Source organism: Notothenia rossii (assembly GCF_949606895.1).
Source record: "Notothenia rossii genome assembly, chromosome: 2".
NCBI classification, from domain to species: Eukaryota; Metazoa; Chordata; class Actinopteri; order Perciformes; family Nototheniidae; genus Notothenia; species Notothenia rossii.
This window is the reverse complement of record NC_136904.1, coordinates 9743556-9763278: the sequence shown is the minus strand read 5'-3', so window position 1 is coordinate 9763278 and position 19723 is coordinate 9743556. Positions and strand designations below refer to the sequence as shown.

General features: G+C 41.3%; 1 protein-coding gene across 1 annotated transcript in view; it reads left to right on the top strand.

Moving 5' to 3' along the window:
• Positions 1-19723, top strand: part of hcn4 (hyperpolarization activated cyclic nucleotide-gated potassium channel 4) — a gene marked incomplete at its 5' end in the record, with an annotated part of 71805 nt that overhangs the window by 30913 nt on the left and 21169 nt on the right. Inside the window, 2 exons of the mRNA XM_079663226.1 lie at positions 2928-3089; positions 6781-6999. Of these exons, the coding sequence (XP_079519352.1) occupies positions 2928-3089; positions 6781-6999 (381 nt within the window). The remainder of the gene's footprint in view (positions 1-2927; positions 3090-6780; positions 7000-19723) is intronic.

The following is a 19723-nucleotide window of genomic DNA, read 5'->3' as shown; positions in this document are numbered from 1 at the left end:
TTTACGAAACATTGCCTTTGACGGCCTATAGGTTACGTGATGTGACCCGTGTTTTTGATTAAAAAAAAGCAAGTGGATTTGAGCATGGCCTCTCATATGTGGAGCCTAATGAGGGTAGTGAGAGTAACAACAAGCTGTTGTGTTGCGTCTCCATACCCTCATCAATCAAAGCTCTCCTGTTTATGCTGATGCTGATACTGCCAGGCTCACTTTGAGTCCCTATCAATTAAAAATAAAGTGGTCAGCAATCCATCATCCTCCATGTAACACGCCATGTTATGGAATGCAAACAGTGCATGCATTTGTGTGTTGCTGTTACATGTTCTGCACGTGTGCATTTTTTACGGAACAGTGCATGTTCAATTCGCAGAGCGCTTTCGTCCTGATGTCTGTAGCTGTTTTTTTAATTCACAAGAGGCGACGGAAACAAAAGGAGAGGGGGAGATATACCGACACCTCATTTCCCTGCCTCAGAGTAATGATCCTTTAACAACCTTCTAACAGAGCCAATCTCGGGAACAATTTTTGGTAAACTGCAAAGTCTGTTCCTGCTTGGCCGGGGTGTATTTGAATTGATTACAGCTGTGGAGAGAGATAGGGGAATCACCTTCCTCTGGTGACAGCGCACTTTGGGTTACAAACTGGAGATTTGCATGGCATTACCCGTGACAGTTCTCATAGGCTTTACCCTCCACACAGTGGTGAAGTGCCAGAGGCCTTTCGAGGGCAAATCTACATTCGAAATGTTACTGTTGGACAGTCGGAACCCCCACCAGATATTGTAAGGAATTGAACCTGCTTCAGAAATATCCTGACTCTGTATTGAGTCCAGTAGTATTCCGTTTATTGACAGATTCAGGGACACAAAGCAATGGGACGGACCGCACGACACACTAAAGACAGTGGATCATCCCATGCTCCGTAAGCAGTGTTGGGAGGGTTATTTTAAACACATTTTTAATACAATTAATTATAATCTGTTAAAAAATGGTATTCAGAAACCTAATCCAAGAATCACAATAATAAAGAAATACAGTAAGTCTCCATTTTGTTCCTGTTACTTTCACATTACCACAATAAAAAGTATGCAACATAGAATGAGATTAAAATCATATTAAAAAGATTTCTTTTTTTAAACCTTTTTATTTCTTTTTTAAAGCTGCAGTGTCTATCAGTCTCCAAATTCACAGTTCATGTTCATTCTCAGTCCAAGCAAGCTGGAAATTCAACAGAAATCGAATCCACTAAGACGTGAGAATGTGAGATGTTATATCTCCCCCTTACATTTAAATATCACCATCAACATACCAATGATAAAGAGATCAAATGTGCAAACAGCCTGAGGCTAAATGTAAAACGTCTATGCTAATTACGTCAGAATCTCAAACGACTAATTTAAATAGTAAACAACATATGTGCGCTTTTATGCGTACTATCTTTGTCAGTCCTTCATGTCTCAGTAATTGCTCTATTTAAATTCACGTCTGGCTTAAGACGTTTTCAAAGATTTAAAATCAATGTTTTTTATTGCTTCCTTTTCCTGTCTGGAAATATAGGATTTCACAAATGAAAAATACATCACGCTCAAAGTAGGAAGTGGAGAGGGGCGCCTCGTGATTTATTCATCAGCCACAGAGCGAATTTAACACTTTAATGTTAAGGAATGCCATTAGGACTCCAGCAGGAAATTTGACATTATAACATAAAGTATTTACCATAGTTTAAGGAAAATACACAAACATGAGCTCAGAATTGCGGTGAACAGAAGTGTAGAAAATTAAGGGATTTGGTGGGTTGAGAGAGAAAAGGTGCAGCTGAGCGAATGATTCAGCTTAGGTGCTGTAAAACGCCTCAGGCTAAACATTTTGGACAAAAGCCCAAAGAAGAAAGGAAAGGGACAGTGTGTTGAGTTGCAGCGTGTGTTTGTGAGGACGTTCAAAGAGTGTGTGTGTCCACTCCAACAGATCCCGGTTTCCCATCCCTGCACAGACACATGTTCCCGGGCATACCTCTGGCTTCATGCTGGCTTGTTGACGGAGCTAAACTGATGTGATTTGATCATGCAGCCGTACTCGCAATGTCCTGAAAAACCACCATCCTGATCCCTGCCTCCTTCTTGACACACACAGAGAGAACACACACAGATGTTACACACACATGCACAAACACACACACACATACTCACATTTGTTTGCTTTCAGATGGAAACCGAACAAAAATAAAACCTGCCCAATGCTTTAGGAAGATTTAACTTTGGGTGACAAATATGTAGATGTGTGTGTTCTGCATTACATCTCGCCAAACAACAAAGCAAGGCTTGAAATATCGCCTCTCAGTCACAAGCGCTTAAAAGGCGCCGAGTGGATTTTAATAAGGAGCGGTTAGCAGTGCACACCGTGGTCTTCAATGGGATTAAGAGGCTTTGAATGGTTGAGGCCATTAAAAATCTACACAGGCCCACAAGTCCTGGAGCGCCTTATGAGTATATTTATCATTAGGATTAACAAACTCAGCCTGTGAACGCTCTCACCCCAGGAGCACAGCAACCTCTACCCTGGTAGCATTATTGTGTTTGTCTGAGTGGCTGATGATAAGAGCGAGTCAGCAGCAGGGGACACAAAGCTCTGCTCCCAGCCTGCCGACCATCCCCATTGGACCGCTCTCAAATGCAACATCTGCATCCACCAGCTCATCTGTGTGCACTGTGAAGAAGCCATGGTTTCTGCATGCTACGTACATTGATTCTTTGATTCCTGAAGCACACACACTAAGCAGGAAGTGAGGAAAGAATAAACCCAGAAATCGTGCTTGTGGAGGAGGAAAATCTCCCTTCTGTGTGCTTTGTAATCTAGCGAGATTGAGGGATTTCACTGTTGAATCATCCTATCCTAACCCGTTTCCTGGTTCCTTCTTTTCCCACCACTCAGATCTTCCACATGACCTATGACCTCGCCAGCGCCATGGTGAGGATCGTCAACCTGATCGGCATGATGCTGCTGCTGTGTCACTGGGACGGCTGCCTGCAGTTCCTGGTGCCCATGCTGCAGGACTTCCCCGCCGACTGCTGGGTGTCCAAGAATAAGATGGTGGTAAGTGTCTCTCCTGCACAGAGTCCTCCTGCCTGTTGGAATCAGATTAAGTCCTGTCTTATCTCATCTGTCAGCTTCAGTAATTACTGTACTAAAACCCTTTAGCATCCTGGGAAAGATTGCATCGCATATCTGTCATTTTAAGCCCTAAATCAAATATATTTATCTGCTGCGTTTGCCCACATTTATTCAATTTGCGGATTATTTTTATTTATTTGGAGCTCCTGACATCTGTCCATATTGTGAGGGGAGAGACACATAGGCTGTGTGGGGCACATTGATTTTCTAAGGAGGACAAATAGCCTCATTCAATATTGGTAGAATATTGACGGTTTCCAGCGAGCGCTTATGCTGTGCTTTAATTTAGCGTTATTCTTAAAACAGCTGCTGGAGTCTCTTTTAAAGCCGGACTCATAATAGAGTTCTTTTTTATTTGCTTACGGAGGCGCACTGTGTCACACCTGATGTGCGACTCTGAATAACCCGCAGCTGATGGCTCTCATGTTAAATAGGCAAGAGTGCAGCACCAAAGAAATCCGAGTTATTGTCAGGTTTTGTGGTTGGGGCGTTATTAGCGATTGATCTGACATCAGTGACTGCTTCTCTCTTCAGTTCAACCAACCAATAAATCCACAGATAGTTAACCGTTAAGCAACACCTCCGAGAGCAGTTGTTCCCTAACTGATAGCTTATCAACATACGTGTCGATGGAAGTGCCAACAGGGCTTTAGTGAGGTAGGCAACTCATTTTGGTAAACAATTGAAAGCCGTCCACGCGGTTGAATTGAAGCTTCTTGGATTGTATAGTTTTATTGGTGACATTTCAAACCAAGGTTTTCCTCAATTAATTGCATCTATAGGTTCAGTGTCCATATAACGATCAGATCCTACTCAATTCTCTTTGCAGAAAAATAAACACATTTTTTCTACAACTTAATTTAATACAGGCTTATGACTTTTTGTTCGTAATAATTTAAATCACACACAAAATACTAAATGTTTTATAAAAACGATGACAGATTAAGTTTAGGCAACAAAACAACAATTCAAGGATTCTGAGTTTCACACGAAGCAGCTTCTCGTCAGCTGTATGTTCAGCTCTCCGTGCAAGAACAGATGTCACATGAGTAGTTACATCGCTCAAGGTATGATGCATTTGGTTCATCATGCCTCGCTGGCTCCCTGACATGCTCACTTGTTATATTTAATCATAGGAAATGACAGATGTTGCAAACCACTGTCCCTTGAGATGTTACATCCATTAGCAACTTTTAGCTTGTTTTCCATACCTGACTTTGCAGAGACACACACGGTCAGGTGAGGCGGTCCTGCTCAGGGACAGCGTCAGGACCGGGGATCAAATCAGCAGCCTATTATTTCAGTTACCTGGATTAATATGATTAAAGCAAAAATGTTTACATTCAGACTTTTTAATAGCATACAATTTCCCCTTCCACTTGTTTCAGCTTCACCGCTATGACAGATGCATTTTATTATTAGTTCAATATGCATAAAGCCAAGTTGCAATGGGATCATTTTAAGTATCATAAGGCTGAGCTGTCAGGCAACATAATGTCAAATGTGACTCATCATGAAGGTATAGTACATTATGCATGGATGAAGATTACATTTTCTATATTTGTCTGCAGCTTTGAAAACAAGGATATGATTGTGCAATGCGGGTCCCAAAAAAAAACGGAATAATCCACAAATCCACAACAAAGAAAGGGAACATATATTTATGTTTTAAACGTTTACATTTTCAGAGAAATGTTGCCTTTACTCTTACTAGGTTTTTTAATAGCAGCTCTACTTTAACCTCTACTTACTGCTATTAAAAATGTAAAATCGAGTCTTTCATTACTTAAATCTTTTAATACGTACATCCACTCAGCAACTTTGGGATATGGGATCACATGTTAATTGTCACAAGAGTATTTCAAGCAGTTCTGGCGAAATTATATGGAGATTATATTAAAGGTCCCATGTCGGCCATTTCTACTTTCTATTGTTGAGGTCTACTAAAATAAATGTACATTGTGCAATTTTCCAAACTCACATTGGTTTCTCACACAGCATCTCTGTATAGTGTGTATTCACTCTCTGTCCTAAACGGCTTGTTGGAGCTCCTTGCCCCCCCCCTCCCTGTGAGCCCAGTGGCCGTCTGCGAGACAGCGAGACACAGCCCGAAACACACACACACCCGCAGCCTGGCTGGGAGTTTGTGTGTGTGCTCAGGCTGAGTTCCGCGGTGTCTCGCCGACCCGACACCAGTGAGCCGGCTCACACTGTCCGCTCCTCGCAGCAGCGAGCCTCGCAACGTCCCTCCGACTGTGTGTGTGTGAGGAAGTCCGCAGATTGGTCCAACGTAACGGCTCCATGGACGTTACGTGACGTCACTATACCCAAGAAGTAAACTATGGAAAAAGAGAAATATCCGACGAAGCGTTCTGGGGCAGCATAGACAGGTCTTTTCTGTGTTAGAGTTTTACTCGCTACAGGGTGTACTTTGAGGGTTTGTGACTCTGCAGACCGTTTACATGCAGAGAAAGCTTCATAACACACAAGGGGACGGGTAATAACCAGAAAAGCATGACATGGGCCCTTTAAGGTATTTTCTACTCTTTTGTTGTTACAGCACAGAGTTGTGTTTTCCAAAACTTCCACAGAGCGTTATAGCAGAATTATTTTCTTCGTCCCCAGGTTTCTGCACCTACAAACAGTCCTTTAGGAGTGCAGAGGCCCTGAGATGTGAGCAGGAACACTCATAATGTACTTGGTTTCAAATCCTGTGTGAGAGCTGTAGCCTCTCATTACCATCAACATGGAGTTTGTTTTGTTTCGCACAGTAAACACTGTCTAATTAATTGCATTACTAAAAGAATGGCTCTCAGTGTGACAGAGTAACAAATATATCTTTGTGAATTAATTCAAGCCTCGAGGGCAGGCAACTCTCTGATGGAAAGCTCCTCGTGTTTTGCTTACATTACCTGCTAGACAAAGAGTTTGTATTGACTCAGTCACGGTTGGTTTGGCTCTGATTAGAATCATTAGAGGACTCGTTTTGTCTTCTTTTACAGTAGCTGTCCCATTACCTTACTGGGTCATCGCTCCTTACCTTTTCAAGAGGTCACTAATAAAATTGCTATCTCTCCCGACTTTTTACCGCTGTGGAAATGAGTTTGAAAGCAATTTGGACATGTCACCCCCAGGAGAGAGTTGATATTGATTCGCCATGAACTACCACCGGGATCTAAAGGAAAAGGGGCAATTTATCTACAAATGAGAAAACTTGTGGAGAAATCACATTTTTCTAAATAGCTGACCTACTTTCCGACATGCAAGCCTCTTGTGTCTCACGCTCCATCCGCCCATTCTCAGGGCTCTGTTTCAGGCTCTCACCCAAATGTCTGCTCGCTTCAAATGTTTGCATATTGAAAAGAATGTTTTACCCTGCCATCTGCTCTGTATTGAACCAAGGCGGTCCGAGGTGGACGTCTGCCATTTGTTTTGTCTTAAGCAAATGGATGTGTGTCAACTGTCAGGGTGCTCATTGACCTTTAATGTGCCATCACCCCCCTAATGAGAGTGAGGGGGGGGGGGGGGGGGGGGGGGGGGGGAGTGGGAAAGATGGAAAGATTAACGTTGCAATTTACTCTACCCTAATTTACCCTCTTCTGTTTTCATCCAGAATGACACATGGGGACAGCAGTACTCCTACGCACTTTTCAAAGCTATGAGCCACATGCTGTGTATTGGGTATGGCATGTACCCCCCGGTGGGCATGACAGACGTGTGGCTGACCATCCTCAGCATGATTGTGGGAGCTACCTGCTACGCCATGTTTGTGGGACACGCCACCGCGCTGATCCAATCCCTAGACTCATCTCGACGGCAGTACCAGGAGAAGGTAAGTCAAGATGTGGTGTTTCTGACGTGTGTTGCCCTACTTTACTTTCAGAGAGGACAGTGGTGGCAAGGCAGGATGCTCGCACTAATCTTAAAGCTCTATTTATTTTGTCAATGTAGCAGTTCGACCCCAATTGAATTATCTTGATGTTTGTGCAGCCATTTAATACATTGATATCTAGGTGTTGCAGTTTCATCAAGGCTAATGAACCAAAACAAATTAAATAAATAGTAGATTAAAACAAATAAACATTACCGGTCCAATAATGCCATTACCGGTCCAATAATGCTTTGGATGATGTTAAGAGGAAGTATAATGTTGCTATGTAGGTTCTGTTTGTTTCTGTTGTACCTATGGACCGACAGACAATGATCAAAAGATGACTTAAAGGGAAGGAAAAATCTTTAACATTTCCAGCCAACGTAAAGGTTAACTGGGTAGCTGTATTGCTCAGTGGTTAGAACAGGCAGCCCATATCCAGAGTTACTGTGGGTATGAGGGTTCAAATCCCAAACATGGCAGTATATTTCACACCCCACCACCAATAAAAAATACTAATAATAAATAAATAGAAAAGGGAAATTACACAAAAGCACATATTTATCATGGCTGCATGTTCAGATTTGAATTACAGTCTAAGAAACTAAATGAATTTTGACATTTTGGCAAAAGGTTTTTCCTATCATTGCCTTTCATCTCACAATGTACTGTGTCTTTGTTTCACTTGAAAACAATTGGGAGAAGACAGTAAGAATTTACTTTGAGATACATTTAAAGGGTTTTCTTTGGACAGCAATATGGCATGCTAAACGGGAAAGTTGGCCACATCCTGCAGCTTCTGCAACATACTTTTTTTTTGTCTGGATGGGCTTGTTTGCGGTTGAACCATCCGTATAGAGACAGGAACCCCAGCCTCCCCAGTCGAGGGACACGGAGCCCTAGCAGCTGGCCGTAAGGGCCCGAGAGGAGCTCCACGGTGGCCTGCCCTGTGTGGGCCCAGTGTGGGCGATAATGAGCTGAGCTGCCAGGCTGCCTCATTGCCCTTCGAATGTGGTGAGGAGATGCGACAGGATGACATTGAGAGAATCAAGGCAGAGGTTCCAGAAACCCCACCCAAATTAAAGAGGTAGAGTGGGAGGAAAAGAGGGCAGAGAAAAGGAACCGGAGATGAGCAAAGGAGCAGATTAGATGACGTAATGGGTGAGTGATGCTACATCTTCCAAAGGAGAAAAAGGGCACTGGATAAATTAACACCTCACTAATCCTGGGGTGAGTAATATAGAAACTAGTTCTCCACCAGATTCCCACCAGCTTAAAAGGTGAAAAATACAAAAAATATACCATGTGAGTAGGTACATGACAAAAAAACGTTTTTCACCAGAGTGCTGCTGTACGTAAATATGGGAAATCTGCATTCAAATGACAACCATGCATTCTAGTTCAGGTGTGTATTGTTTAAGGGGCTTAACGCAATAACTAACCTGATCCCAAGCATGGGGGGGCCTAGTGGCTGAAATATGTTACTGCATTACTACGTCGAAAACTGTTCCAATACAAATATTTCGTAGGCCTATATCAATATTTTAATAAGGTAGGACACTCGTTAATAATATTGCAGCGTGTTCAAGTAACCAAGGGATATAGCAGTTATCAAATAAGTATAAGATGTGCACAGTTATGATCAGCTTTACAGTTATGTAATGCACTGTTGTTGGGGGGAGAGACCGCCCCTTCCATATGAGCGTGTGTGTGGCGGGCATGGAAAAGTCATACTCAGTGCGGTGAGCGTTGGCTTTATTGCCACTGTATCCGTAGCACCCCACGCAATAGTTGGGACTGTGTACTGACGTCAGTAAAAAAGGTTTGCTCCCCCAAGCGCAAATGTCAAACTCCGCCTATGATCCCAAGTGTAATGATATTGTGGAATAGACCTGTTCCTTACGCAGTCAATACCAGATACATCACCATCTTCATAGCATCCCAGCTGCTGGCCGGTCTCCAGCCATATGTTTTTGAGGTAGTCGTCAGTGTTTGTTGTACATTATTTCATGTTGATGAGGGGACTGCCAACTGTTTCAAAAGGCCCATTATTCCGAAAGTACGTGCTTGGTTTGAAATGGCTTTAATGCTGCTGATCTGTTTAATGAAAGGGGAGCAAACCCTCTCCCAGCTCAGCACTCTCCACTCGTCTGCTGCTCCGCTTTTAGAGATGTTTTGTTGCCAAGTACCCTGAACAGCTGTCCTGTCTGAGCACCAGTCAGCATGCGGTACCGAAGCCATTTGCAGCCGCTCCTGGGATCACCCCCTAAGGCTCCTTAAGAATCCCCCAGCCTGCTAAAAAAGGCTCCCCAGCTTCCCACGGTGCGTGCTTGCAAAAAGGTTATTACGGGAGACTGCAATTAATTTTCACGAGTGCAAATTCTTTCATTTATCTTGCCTCAGTGATAAGGTGTTCTCCGAGTTCACTTTGTGCTCATCTGGCTGTGGGAGCCAGATAGTAGCAGTTCCTACTATACCCACTCCTCCTCCCTTCTTATCAGGGTTAGCTCCTTCAAAGACACAGAGCTTTTTGTCATTGGCCCTCGCATCAGTTGTGTGACAATGAGATCTGCTTCCTGGAGATTTCGCTCTGCTTTTCCGTGTGACTAATACCATAATCCATGCACTCAAGAAGTGGACAATCCGTTGGTCAATCCCTGGAGTTCTGGGAAGACAGGAGGCTGTTCTCATAGGGCCGCCATGACGGAGACAGCTGTTCCTGTCTGCTGAGCCTGGAGAGAAACCTGCTGAGACGCCACCAACACAGCAGCCATCATACACCGAGTTATTATACACATCTGTTTTTAGACAGAGATATTCTATGTTGTTATATTAGTTAAAGTAAAATAAAGCTGTTCCATGTGATCTACCTAAACATGCACAATGTGGCAATGGTATGACTGAAATAAGGTCAATATAAATAGCTTGATTATTACAAACATTGACCAACAAATCCACTATAGCCTGGTAGAGGGATATATGGCACACATTGGGTAAGAATCCACAGTCTATAAGTCTCTAATTGACATATACTGTATATCATTAGCTGAGGTTATGCTGATATCTGAGATATGTAAAACTTGATTATACTGTAAAGAAATTACCATTTATAAGGCAAAACACAAAAATATACAAAAACGGCAATTACCTATGTGGGTCTCTGAGGGTAAAGGTAATGCAGTAAAAAAAAAAAAAATGTCGTCCACTGCTTTGAAATATCAGATAGAAACACTGTTCAAAGAAGAAAAGGCTTTCCTTAGATTTCTACATAATGAATAATAGTGTATCTGTTTGTATTAATCTGTGCTCTGTTGTCAAGGCACTCTTATGATTGTTATTGAACTCACAGGTGTGTAATCATAGGACACTGACAAGCTTTAATTCTCATCATAACCAGTGTGTGTTTGTAACACATTCAATCCAAAAAGGATTGGTTGTTTTTCATTTAAGAGTGTAAAGAAAATTCAAAGGGTATGTTTTCCTAAATGCTCTGCCATGACAAGCATTTTGATCTCGGCCCTATTCCTTTGTTTGTTTCCAAACAGCACTGCAGTGTTCAGAAGAGACACTTAACTTGGCGTGCTGACTTAACACATGCATAGCTGATGTTGCAGATTACAGACCATGAAATATAAAGATTTAGACATTTCGACTCATTAGCCAATGCTCGAGAGCCGCCGTCTTTGATTGTTGCCAAGCTCTCTGTACTTTGTTTGGAGTTTTTGTGTTGAGAAGCCAAACATGCTCCCTGTTGATATTCCACAGAGGCATTCAGCAAAACTGAATCATTTGCATACAAGATCAGTCAGTGACGAAGCATGAGTGGCTTGTCTGCAGTGTAGCCACATATCAAATCAAATCAAGTTTTATTTATATAGCACATTTTTAAAACGATTTTTGGTCGAGCCAAAGTGCTGTACATATAATAATTACCTTACAGAAAGGACACTATACAGTAAATACAACTGCACCGTTTGTGCTGAATATCAGTATCAGAAAACGACAACCTCTGTCCTTAGAACCTCACATCGTACAAGGAAAAACCCCACAGTTTAAAGGGGAACATGGGAGAAACCTCAGGGAGAGCAACAGAGAAGGGATCCCTCTCCCAGGACGGTCAGACGTGCAATAGATGCCGTGTCTAAATCGAAAAGACAATACATTTTACAGTAGGTAGACCGAATGTTTGGAAATGCATGTGTCTGTAATAAGAAGATGAATCCACGAGGATGTCAACAATCCTGTGGGAGCCATCAGGGAAGCAGCATGACGAGACCCAGGCAGGACCGCAGAGACAAGTTCAGCCACGACCCGAAGCCCACGACTTAATCCAGAACTCAGGATAAAGGATCGAGGGCACAGGACCACAGCAAGAGGATCAGCCTCGACTCCGGATCCCGGCGTAGATATAGACACCAAAGAAAAAGAAAATTTGGGGGAGGCTCGGTTCATCGGAACAAGCAAATACACAGACAGAGACAGGAAACACGCAGGGAGCAAGGTCCCCGCTGGGGCCTTAGTTGGAATTGGTGAGAGATAAGGAGGTACGCTGTGACTACGGCATAACACTCCCCGGCCTTGGATAAATCATTGGCCTGTGTATTGATGGTCCGGCTTATTAAACAGCAATAACAAAATTCAAATGTAGATATACAATTGAGCATTAGTTTACAGCAGGGGTGTCAAACTCAATTTCATCTCGGGCCACATTAACATTATGGTTGCACTCAAAGGGCTGGTTGTAACTTTAAGACAATATAAAAAGACATATATAAATATTTAATATATATAAAATAATGTATTATATTACATCATTGCCTCTGTATTGGATTATTATCGGATAGGGTAATAACTTCATAATTAACTTGGTCTGAAAGCAGAAGTCTAGGGCAATTAATTGCAAGTCTCTTCAGTGAGATTGTCCCAAAATGATTTTAAAAGAAAGCAAAATAAAAAAAAAAGTGACATTTTGAAAAAAAAGTCAAATCTGGGAAAAAAGTCTAATTTGAGATGCATTGTGCTCCATGTCGTTTATGGGCAACGTGCTTCTGTAAATCACCATGTAACCGTATAACAAACATATTATATTCTTTGCAAGCTCTTGTGGGCCCACATAAAATGAAGTCGCGGGCCGGATTTGGTCCCCGGGCCTTGAGTTTGCCCCCCCCCCAGTTTACAGTGTATCACAGTTGCATTGTATATTGAATTTGCAAGCATTAACAGCTAAATGGCAACAACATTTCTTTTTTAAAGGTGGATAAATGTTGAGCTTTTCAGCACTATCGCCACATTACAATTCCTCATACTGGATGTGATGATACAGCCTCTGCATTAATCCACTGTAAATGATCTTTAATGAGTACAACATGGTAGCTCCACTTCACATATAGCCACGAGACCCTCTTTACAGTTTGCCTGCAGAGGTGATGCCCAGGTAAAGGTTTACATTTGAGTTCGGAAACAAATGAGTGACCCCCCTTTGAATATGATGAAGAGAATCAGTCTATTAGGACATCTCAGAAGATTACAGATGGGAAATGGGAAACGAGGACGAGAAAAAGAAAGCTCTCCGCTCAAAGATGGTGAAATTATCATCAGAAAGCCTGGGTATAATCTCTCCTGAATAGAATTCTATTACAATGTGGCACCATGTGATAAATGCCCGGGCTGTCAGAAGCTAGCAAGCCGACTTCAATGAGCTCTTAAAAAGGAATGAGGCTGCCCGTTAACTGTTACACAAAGTAAAGAGGCCAACAATCACATTAAATACTAGGGGTTGAAGTGTGGCTCCTGCTGAGATGAAAAATAGCTTTATCAGATTGATTTTCACTCGGCTAAAAATATCCTTCTGATGCCAGTCTTTTGCCGCGTGTAAACAGAGCCTTTCATGCGGAATATCAAAGCTTTTTCTACCTGATTACAACTCAATTTGTTGCACATGTATCTGCGGGAGTTCATATCAGAACGGAATAAAAACAGAAGCGGGACATAGCGTCATATTTTCCTAATGACTCCCGTGTACTGACGGTGCTCGTAACTGGGTGTTACTTACAGTAGGTATTTCTACATTACAAAAGCCACATTATGTTATTCTGTATCAATTAGATTCGATTATTTCATGTTTTGTCAACTATTTTCTTGAAGTCAAAAGATCAGTTTATCCATTAAATAATCAAATAAGGCAAAAACAATGTCCTGAAATGAAATGTTCACCTTGATTATTCTCACCAAATAGCAATTTTAAATAATAGGAAACAAAAAATGCAGACAAATACCATCATTTAAAAAACTGAAATCATATATTATTGTGGCATTGGTTGCTTGATAAGTGACTAGAACAATTGGTCAAATCAATTAAATGTTTATTCTTCAACTGTTTATATTATGTATTCTAAAATATGAAATAAGACTTGAACTGTGATGAACAATAGTGGTTTGCTTTGTCTCTTTTTTCTTTAACATCAGTGTTTTCTTGTAACCCTAGGTTGATATCTCTAACTTGAAAGTAGAAGAAGGATAAACCTCAATTACACCATAGTCGAATACTGTAATTGTTAGTATAATACTGTAGTACATACTCCTGTATTATAATAATTCCCCAGTAATAATAGCATTCAATTATCTGTTGGTCTCTCATCCCCTCATTGAACTCCTGTAATACCCAGTGAGCAGTTCTGCTGCATTACAATCTGAAACATGGTGAGCTGGAGTGGGTTAAGCATCTGCCAAATTCCCTCAAGGATTCCTCCCTCTTGTCTCAGGCACGTTGAGAACCACTGTCACACAACGAGAATTACATGGCTCCAGATAGGGGGCACAAGATGGCGGCACGTGTGACTGTGTGCATACAGGGTCTGCCTGCCACTCCAGATCCCTGTAAGCCGCTGCTTATCACGGCCCTCTACTGTGGAAATATACAGACATGGGGATAGGGACACCGAACAAAAGAGATTATCTCATTCATTTGTAGGTGACTTGTGATCCATGTTTTCTTACCTACTTTATATTAATAATTGTTAGGGAATAATTTGCTTAGGTATTCAACTTTCAACCTCCAACCAAGTTCATAATGTTCTCCTCTCACTGTCTCCTTTCTCATGGCATAGGTCTACGGCCTTGGGTATTGCTGCTATCTCTCTTAAGGAGGGGAAGCTTGGGCGCATAGTTGTTGCCAGTCTATGACAGAGCACAAGCCACCATGAGGTTCCCTGGCGCACATTATTTCCTATGGACGAGAGCTCTAGTTAGATTCAGGGTCCATATTGCTTTAGTCCCGCTGATGAAGAATGTTGATTATTACACTCCTAACTAGTTAAAACCTCGAGCTGCAGAAAGAGTTCTTCAGAATTGGTTTGGCGACCGCTGTGTCAACTCATGACACACCACCTGTCTTGTGAATTCTCCGGCCGTAACTCCAAATAAACCGTCAGTGTTTGCCATCAAAGCTCCAGCTCTCCTCGTGTCTCTCTGAGTCCTGTTTCCAATTGCTTCAGAAGTTTCCCCCACAATAATAATAATAATAATAAAGCTTTATTTATACAGCACTTTTCATACAACTCATGCAGCTCAAAGTGCTTTACAAAGTAACACATCACAAGTTAAAAACAAACAACAAGAAATTCCCCTCAGATTATTTGTTAAGAACTTTAAAAGGTACACGCAGCAAAATATAAAAATGAATCAGGTTAATAGGGAGGCTGTGGCGCAGTGGACTAGTGCGTTGGTGTTCGGATCAGGGGGGCACAGGTTCAAACCCCAACTGCAGTCAGTATGTCGTTGTGTCCCTGGGCAAGACACTTCACCCCAAATTGCTCCTGTGGGGATTGCCCGCAGTATTGAGTATGTAAGTTGCTTTGGATAAAAGCGTGTAACATGTAATGTGTTACGTGTCTCGTCAAATGTGTTAGTTTTGTCCGTCATTTCCTGTTTTTACATTTAGCTGACGCTTTTATCCAAAGAGAATTACAATAAGTACATTCGACCAACAACATACAAACTTGAAGAAAACAGAATCATATAAGTACATCAGGTTTCATAGAGCTAAAACATTTCAAGTGCTACTCAACTGGCTTTAGATAAGCCAGTCCTTTATTAGTTTATAAATGCTTTGTTAATCATTCTATCGCTCGAAGTGGAGTTGAAAGAGATGAGTTTTCAGTCTGCGCCGGAAGATGTGTAAGCTTTCTGCTGTCCTGATTTCAATGGGGAGCTCATTCCACCATTTTGGAGCCAAGATAGCAAACCCACGTGTTTTATTTTGTACTTACCTCTTGTCTTTCATTTCAGGCCCTGTTTCTTCCTCCCCCTGTGTGTTTTCCCGCCATCATCAGTGTCTGCCCCGCCCCTGATTGTTTCCACCTGTTCCCACTCGCCTCATGTTTAAATAGTCCTGTCTCTCCCCTGTCCTGTGTCAGTTCGTCTTGTTTGTTTCCCCGAATGGTCGTGCCAAGCCTCAGCTCAGAAAGGGTCGCTTTCACTCATGTCAGGTTTTGCTTATTTTGGGCTTAAGTTTCTTTCTTAAGTTCTTTTGTTATGCATAGTTTTGTCCTCCTTGTGAGCCTTTTGTTAATTCCAGTACCTACTCTGTTAAAAGGAATTACCTGATCTTTGACATAAAAGATAACACATTTTTTACATTCAAGACTTTGTCTCTGGGTCGTGCGTTTGGGTTCATCAGTTTGTGTCGAGGTCCTGACATAATGTAATGTTAATAGACACAATGAGGTAACATGTATACAAATAAATAATGGTTTCTCTCTAAGACACAAGATAACTGAGTCAATGCAACAAAATATAATATAAAAACCTCCTAAAACAAAGTGAACATATAGGTACAACAGAAATAAAAACAAAGATTAAGACCTATAAAACAATTAAAAGTAGAAAAATAATAAAGACTAAAAGAACATTTTATATAAGCTGTCTGATCCTCTCAGGTTTTTAAAAATATATGATAAAAAAATGTCAGCGTGGGATAAGTGAGTGATGTTTGTTTGTTGGTAGTTGTGAAATCAGGGATGCCCAGGAGGGACTTGAATATGGGCGTGTTGTGGCATGCCAGTCCCAAATGGCTTTAGAAGGAAATGGCAATTGGGTTCTGCAGCCCCTCCTCTCGAAGTCTCTAATTAACACATAGCAATTAAACATGGCTCTTTGGGGAATAGTTAATAAGAGGCCCAAAACTGATTATTTGTGGGTGAAGAGGCTCTAGAGATCTTTTGTTCCGTCACTTCAATCCCCCAATCAAGACCTTTGGAAATACAGTAAATAGTCATCAGAGGAGAAGTACATTTGCATTTACAGATTTGATTGATTTCCAAGAAGGAGAGAGACATGGATTATTGCTGTAAGAGAACTAGTAGAATATGCAATTTAAGAGTTTCCTTATTGAAACTGTCACTCAGGCATGTCTGCGTTGATTGATTTTTCAAGCCCTTAAAAACCCCAGGATACAAAAAATATGTTCATCCAACAAAAACTTTGCGGGGCCTCCAGAGGTTAAGTCATGATTTCCTCATACAATCAACCCAAGGACACAGCTGTCAACAAGTTGAGGCGCTTACGTCTGATTCTGCCTTACAGTGAGAGCTGTTCTCATTAGTCTGGACCTGACTGAGGGCATTCATCTAAACCCTGTTACATTCCTCTTTTCTCCTTGTCTGCTACACAACTTTTACTGCTGAGTCAAGGACCGTTGACAAGCCCCAGAGGTAATATAACAGTTTGACCAAAAGCAAATGAAGAATGCTACCATTATACTGTAGTATTTTTAGATTTGCAGTAGAAACATGGTGTGTGTTAAGAGCAAGAGAACGACCTTGCTTTAATAGGCTAGAATGCACCATAGTGACTTTAATCAATCGCACCCTTTTAACTAACTATGGCCTAATTAAATCACTAGAAAATAAAGCACTTAATGATCAATGCAGATCCCTGTTGCTTCCAGATGAATTGTTTGCTCTGGGTATTTCTATTAACCTTTGTATATGTGTGCTTAGTGTAGTTATTTCTTAGCTGTAAATAAGGACTTGTTCTAAGGTCACTAGAAGAGTGACACTTAACTTAAGCTGAATGCGCCAAATCCAGCCCATGTGACATGCTGACCATTTTATACTTCAGAGGGCATCGGGATCAAACACTGAGCTACGCAAAGGAAACACAAATGATTCAAAAATAGTAGTAAAGATGATCAAAATAAATTTGTTTTTTCATTAATTAAAGCCTTTTTGTCAGGATTCTCATGTTATGTCACGTTTGTAGTTTTGTATGTCTGGTTATGGGTGTTTTCCCCCTTGTCTATTCTCTGGTCCTTCTTCCTGTGTTTTCCCTCCCTGTCGTTAGTTTCCCTGGTGTGTCTAATTGTCTGATTGTGTTCACCTGTCGCCCTTGTGTTTCTCCTGCCCTGCCCGGCTGTTTCTCGTCTCGTGATTACCCCTCCCTGTATTTAGTCTTGTCTCTTCCTGTGTTCAGTGTTGGTTCGTCTTTTGTTTATCTGTGACTGTGTTCAAAGGGTAGTGTTCTGTTTGTCTGCGTTAAACCTTGAAATAAAGGTATTTTCTCTTTTCAATCTGCATTTGGGTCCTGCCTGTTTCACTCACCCTAACAATTTTCACATCAATCCAATCCAACTTTATTTATATAGCACTTTAAAAACTTTGAAACCAAAGTGCTGTACAGAGAGATAAGCTCACAAAACATAAAATAAATACATTTAAAATAAAAGATACAAACCAGATTAAACGTAATGATTAAAAAATAAAAATAAATAAAGGGTAAATTCATAAATACCTAAAGGGTAGATTCATCTTGCATAAAGGCAAAGTGTCAGTCCTTGGGTCTTTGAGTTTTCAAACAAAGAAAGATGAGTTATGGCTCGTTAAATGTTTATTATGTAATCTGATAAATATGAATGATCTTTGTTTATTTTCTGGCCCCTGGCTTCCTGACATTTCACAAGTGTCATCTGTGCAAAGGACATTGAAGATCCCTGGTGTAGTGTTTTATTCCATACTGAGAAAAGGTATTTATTGCAGACTGTATGCAATACAAATTAAGATTCTCCAGCATGCTAGCAGCTGTGTGAGGCTGTACTCAGGCGCAGAGGTGCTTTAGGCTAAATGCTATGCTCACAGTGACAGTTCTTACATGCTGAGTGAATGACAACTCAATTTGGCGGAGATGTAATAAGTTGTCGCTGTCATTTTAGGACACCACCTGTCTCGTAGTGGCAGAATACTGAGCTACTACATGGCTCCCCATGCACGTTCCCGTGTGCAAGACTGAGCTTTCCCTCATGAAAGTATATCACAAATAAAGCAGGTGAACAGTCTCTATAATGCGCTTTTGATACGTTCTCTTTTGCCTATTGTTCATGCTGTGGGTGCAAGCATTTCAGAATTCAGGACGCCTTACTGTATGGCCCAGATCTTTTGACCACACAACACAAGGTTATTGAGTAGTAGACAGACAGTGAATAGTGGGGGGGAAATAAATATTTAGAAAGTATAATTTAGTGGCTGACATATCTGTCGGGACATGAATTATTCATACTGTATGTGGGAAGAATGTGCATCTGCTTGGAGAGCTGGATGAGAGAGAAGGGGGGGGGGAATAAATAGCATGATAAAAGCGTAGAGGGACACAAAGAAAAAGAAAAGTACGGATAACAAAAACGACCAAAGACTGGCGATGTGAAGACAGATCAGAAACTGAGAAAGGGGGGGAAAGGATTTGTGAAATGAAAAAGCGGGAAGATGCAATTCGGTTTAGCTCGGGGCAGAGTTTACTACTACTGTAATATTTCCAATGCTGGAAGCTATTAGGCTCACACTCAAACCTTTCTGCTGGGATATAAAAGACGGTTAGTTATTTACAGTGCAGTTTGTACAGAGACACAGTTAATAATGGAACTTTCTACTGAAATGGTTGTCATTAAAAAAAAAAAAATGTGATTTTGCAGAACGCATTGTCATTGCTTTTCATTATGGCAGAAAACGCATATATTAGTTTTTCAAATCATCATCAACATCTGGATATGGCAGTGATACAACCTTAACAGAGGAAACTCTTTCTTTAAGGAAATTCTAAACTTATTTCCTATCTTGTGAGTTGAATAAGAAGATTAAAACATTGCTCCTAGTTTATTAAAAATCGGGAAACAACCAGCATGTTTCTGACCAGTTTGTTTTAATCTGTACAAAAACAAAGAAGAAGTACGACATGTTGTGTTTTTTATGAGTTATGTGACTATTTCTTGTCACCTTGAGGATGCCATACTTTGCAGATAGCAACAGGATATTTTGTTCCATGAGCTTTGAAGTACTTGTAGGCCCATTTTGTTGCATTTTGACAAAACCAGACTACGTGTTGCCTCGTGTTTCCCCCTGTGCTAAGCTAAGAAGTTGCTCATGGTAAGCATACAGATGTGTCAGAGGTAAGAATCTTAAATTCTGACGATTTAGCATTTTCCCCCAAACGTCAAACCAAAGCAAGAAGGATTGATAGAAAGAATCAATCCCATGTCTCTCATCAGCTCCTACATTTTGAACAGCCCCCCTGCAGTCTGAGCCCCATGGCTTTCAGATTTTAGAGAGGGAGGCTGATGGTGGAATGATTACCTCTTTAATGCTGACAATGATTTGATTTGGCCAAGTAGAGCAGGGATCTTCCTGGTGGCAGCGTGATG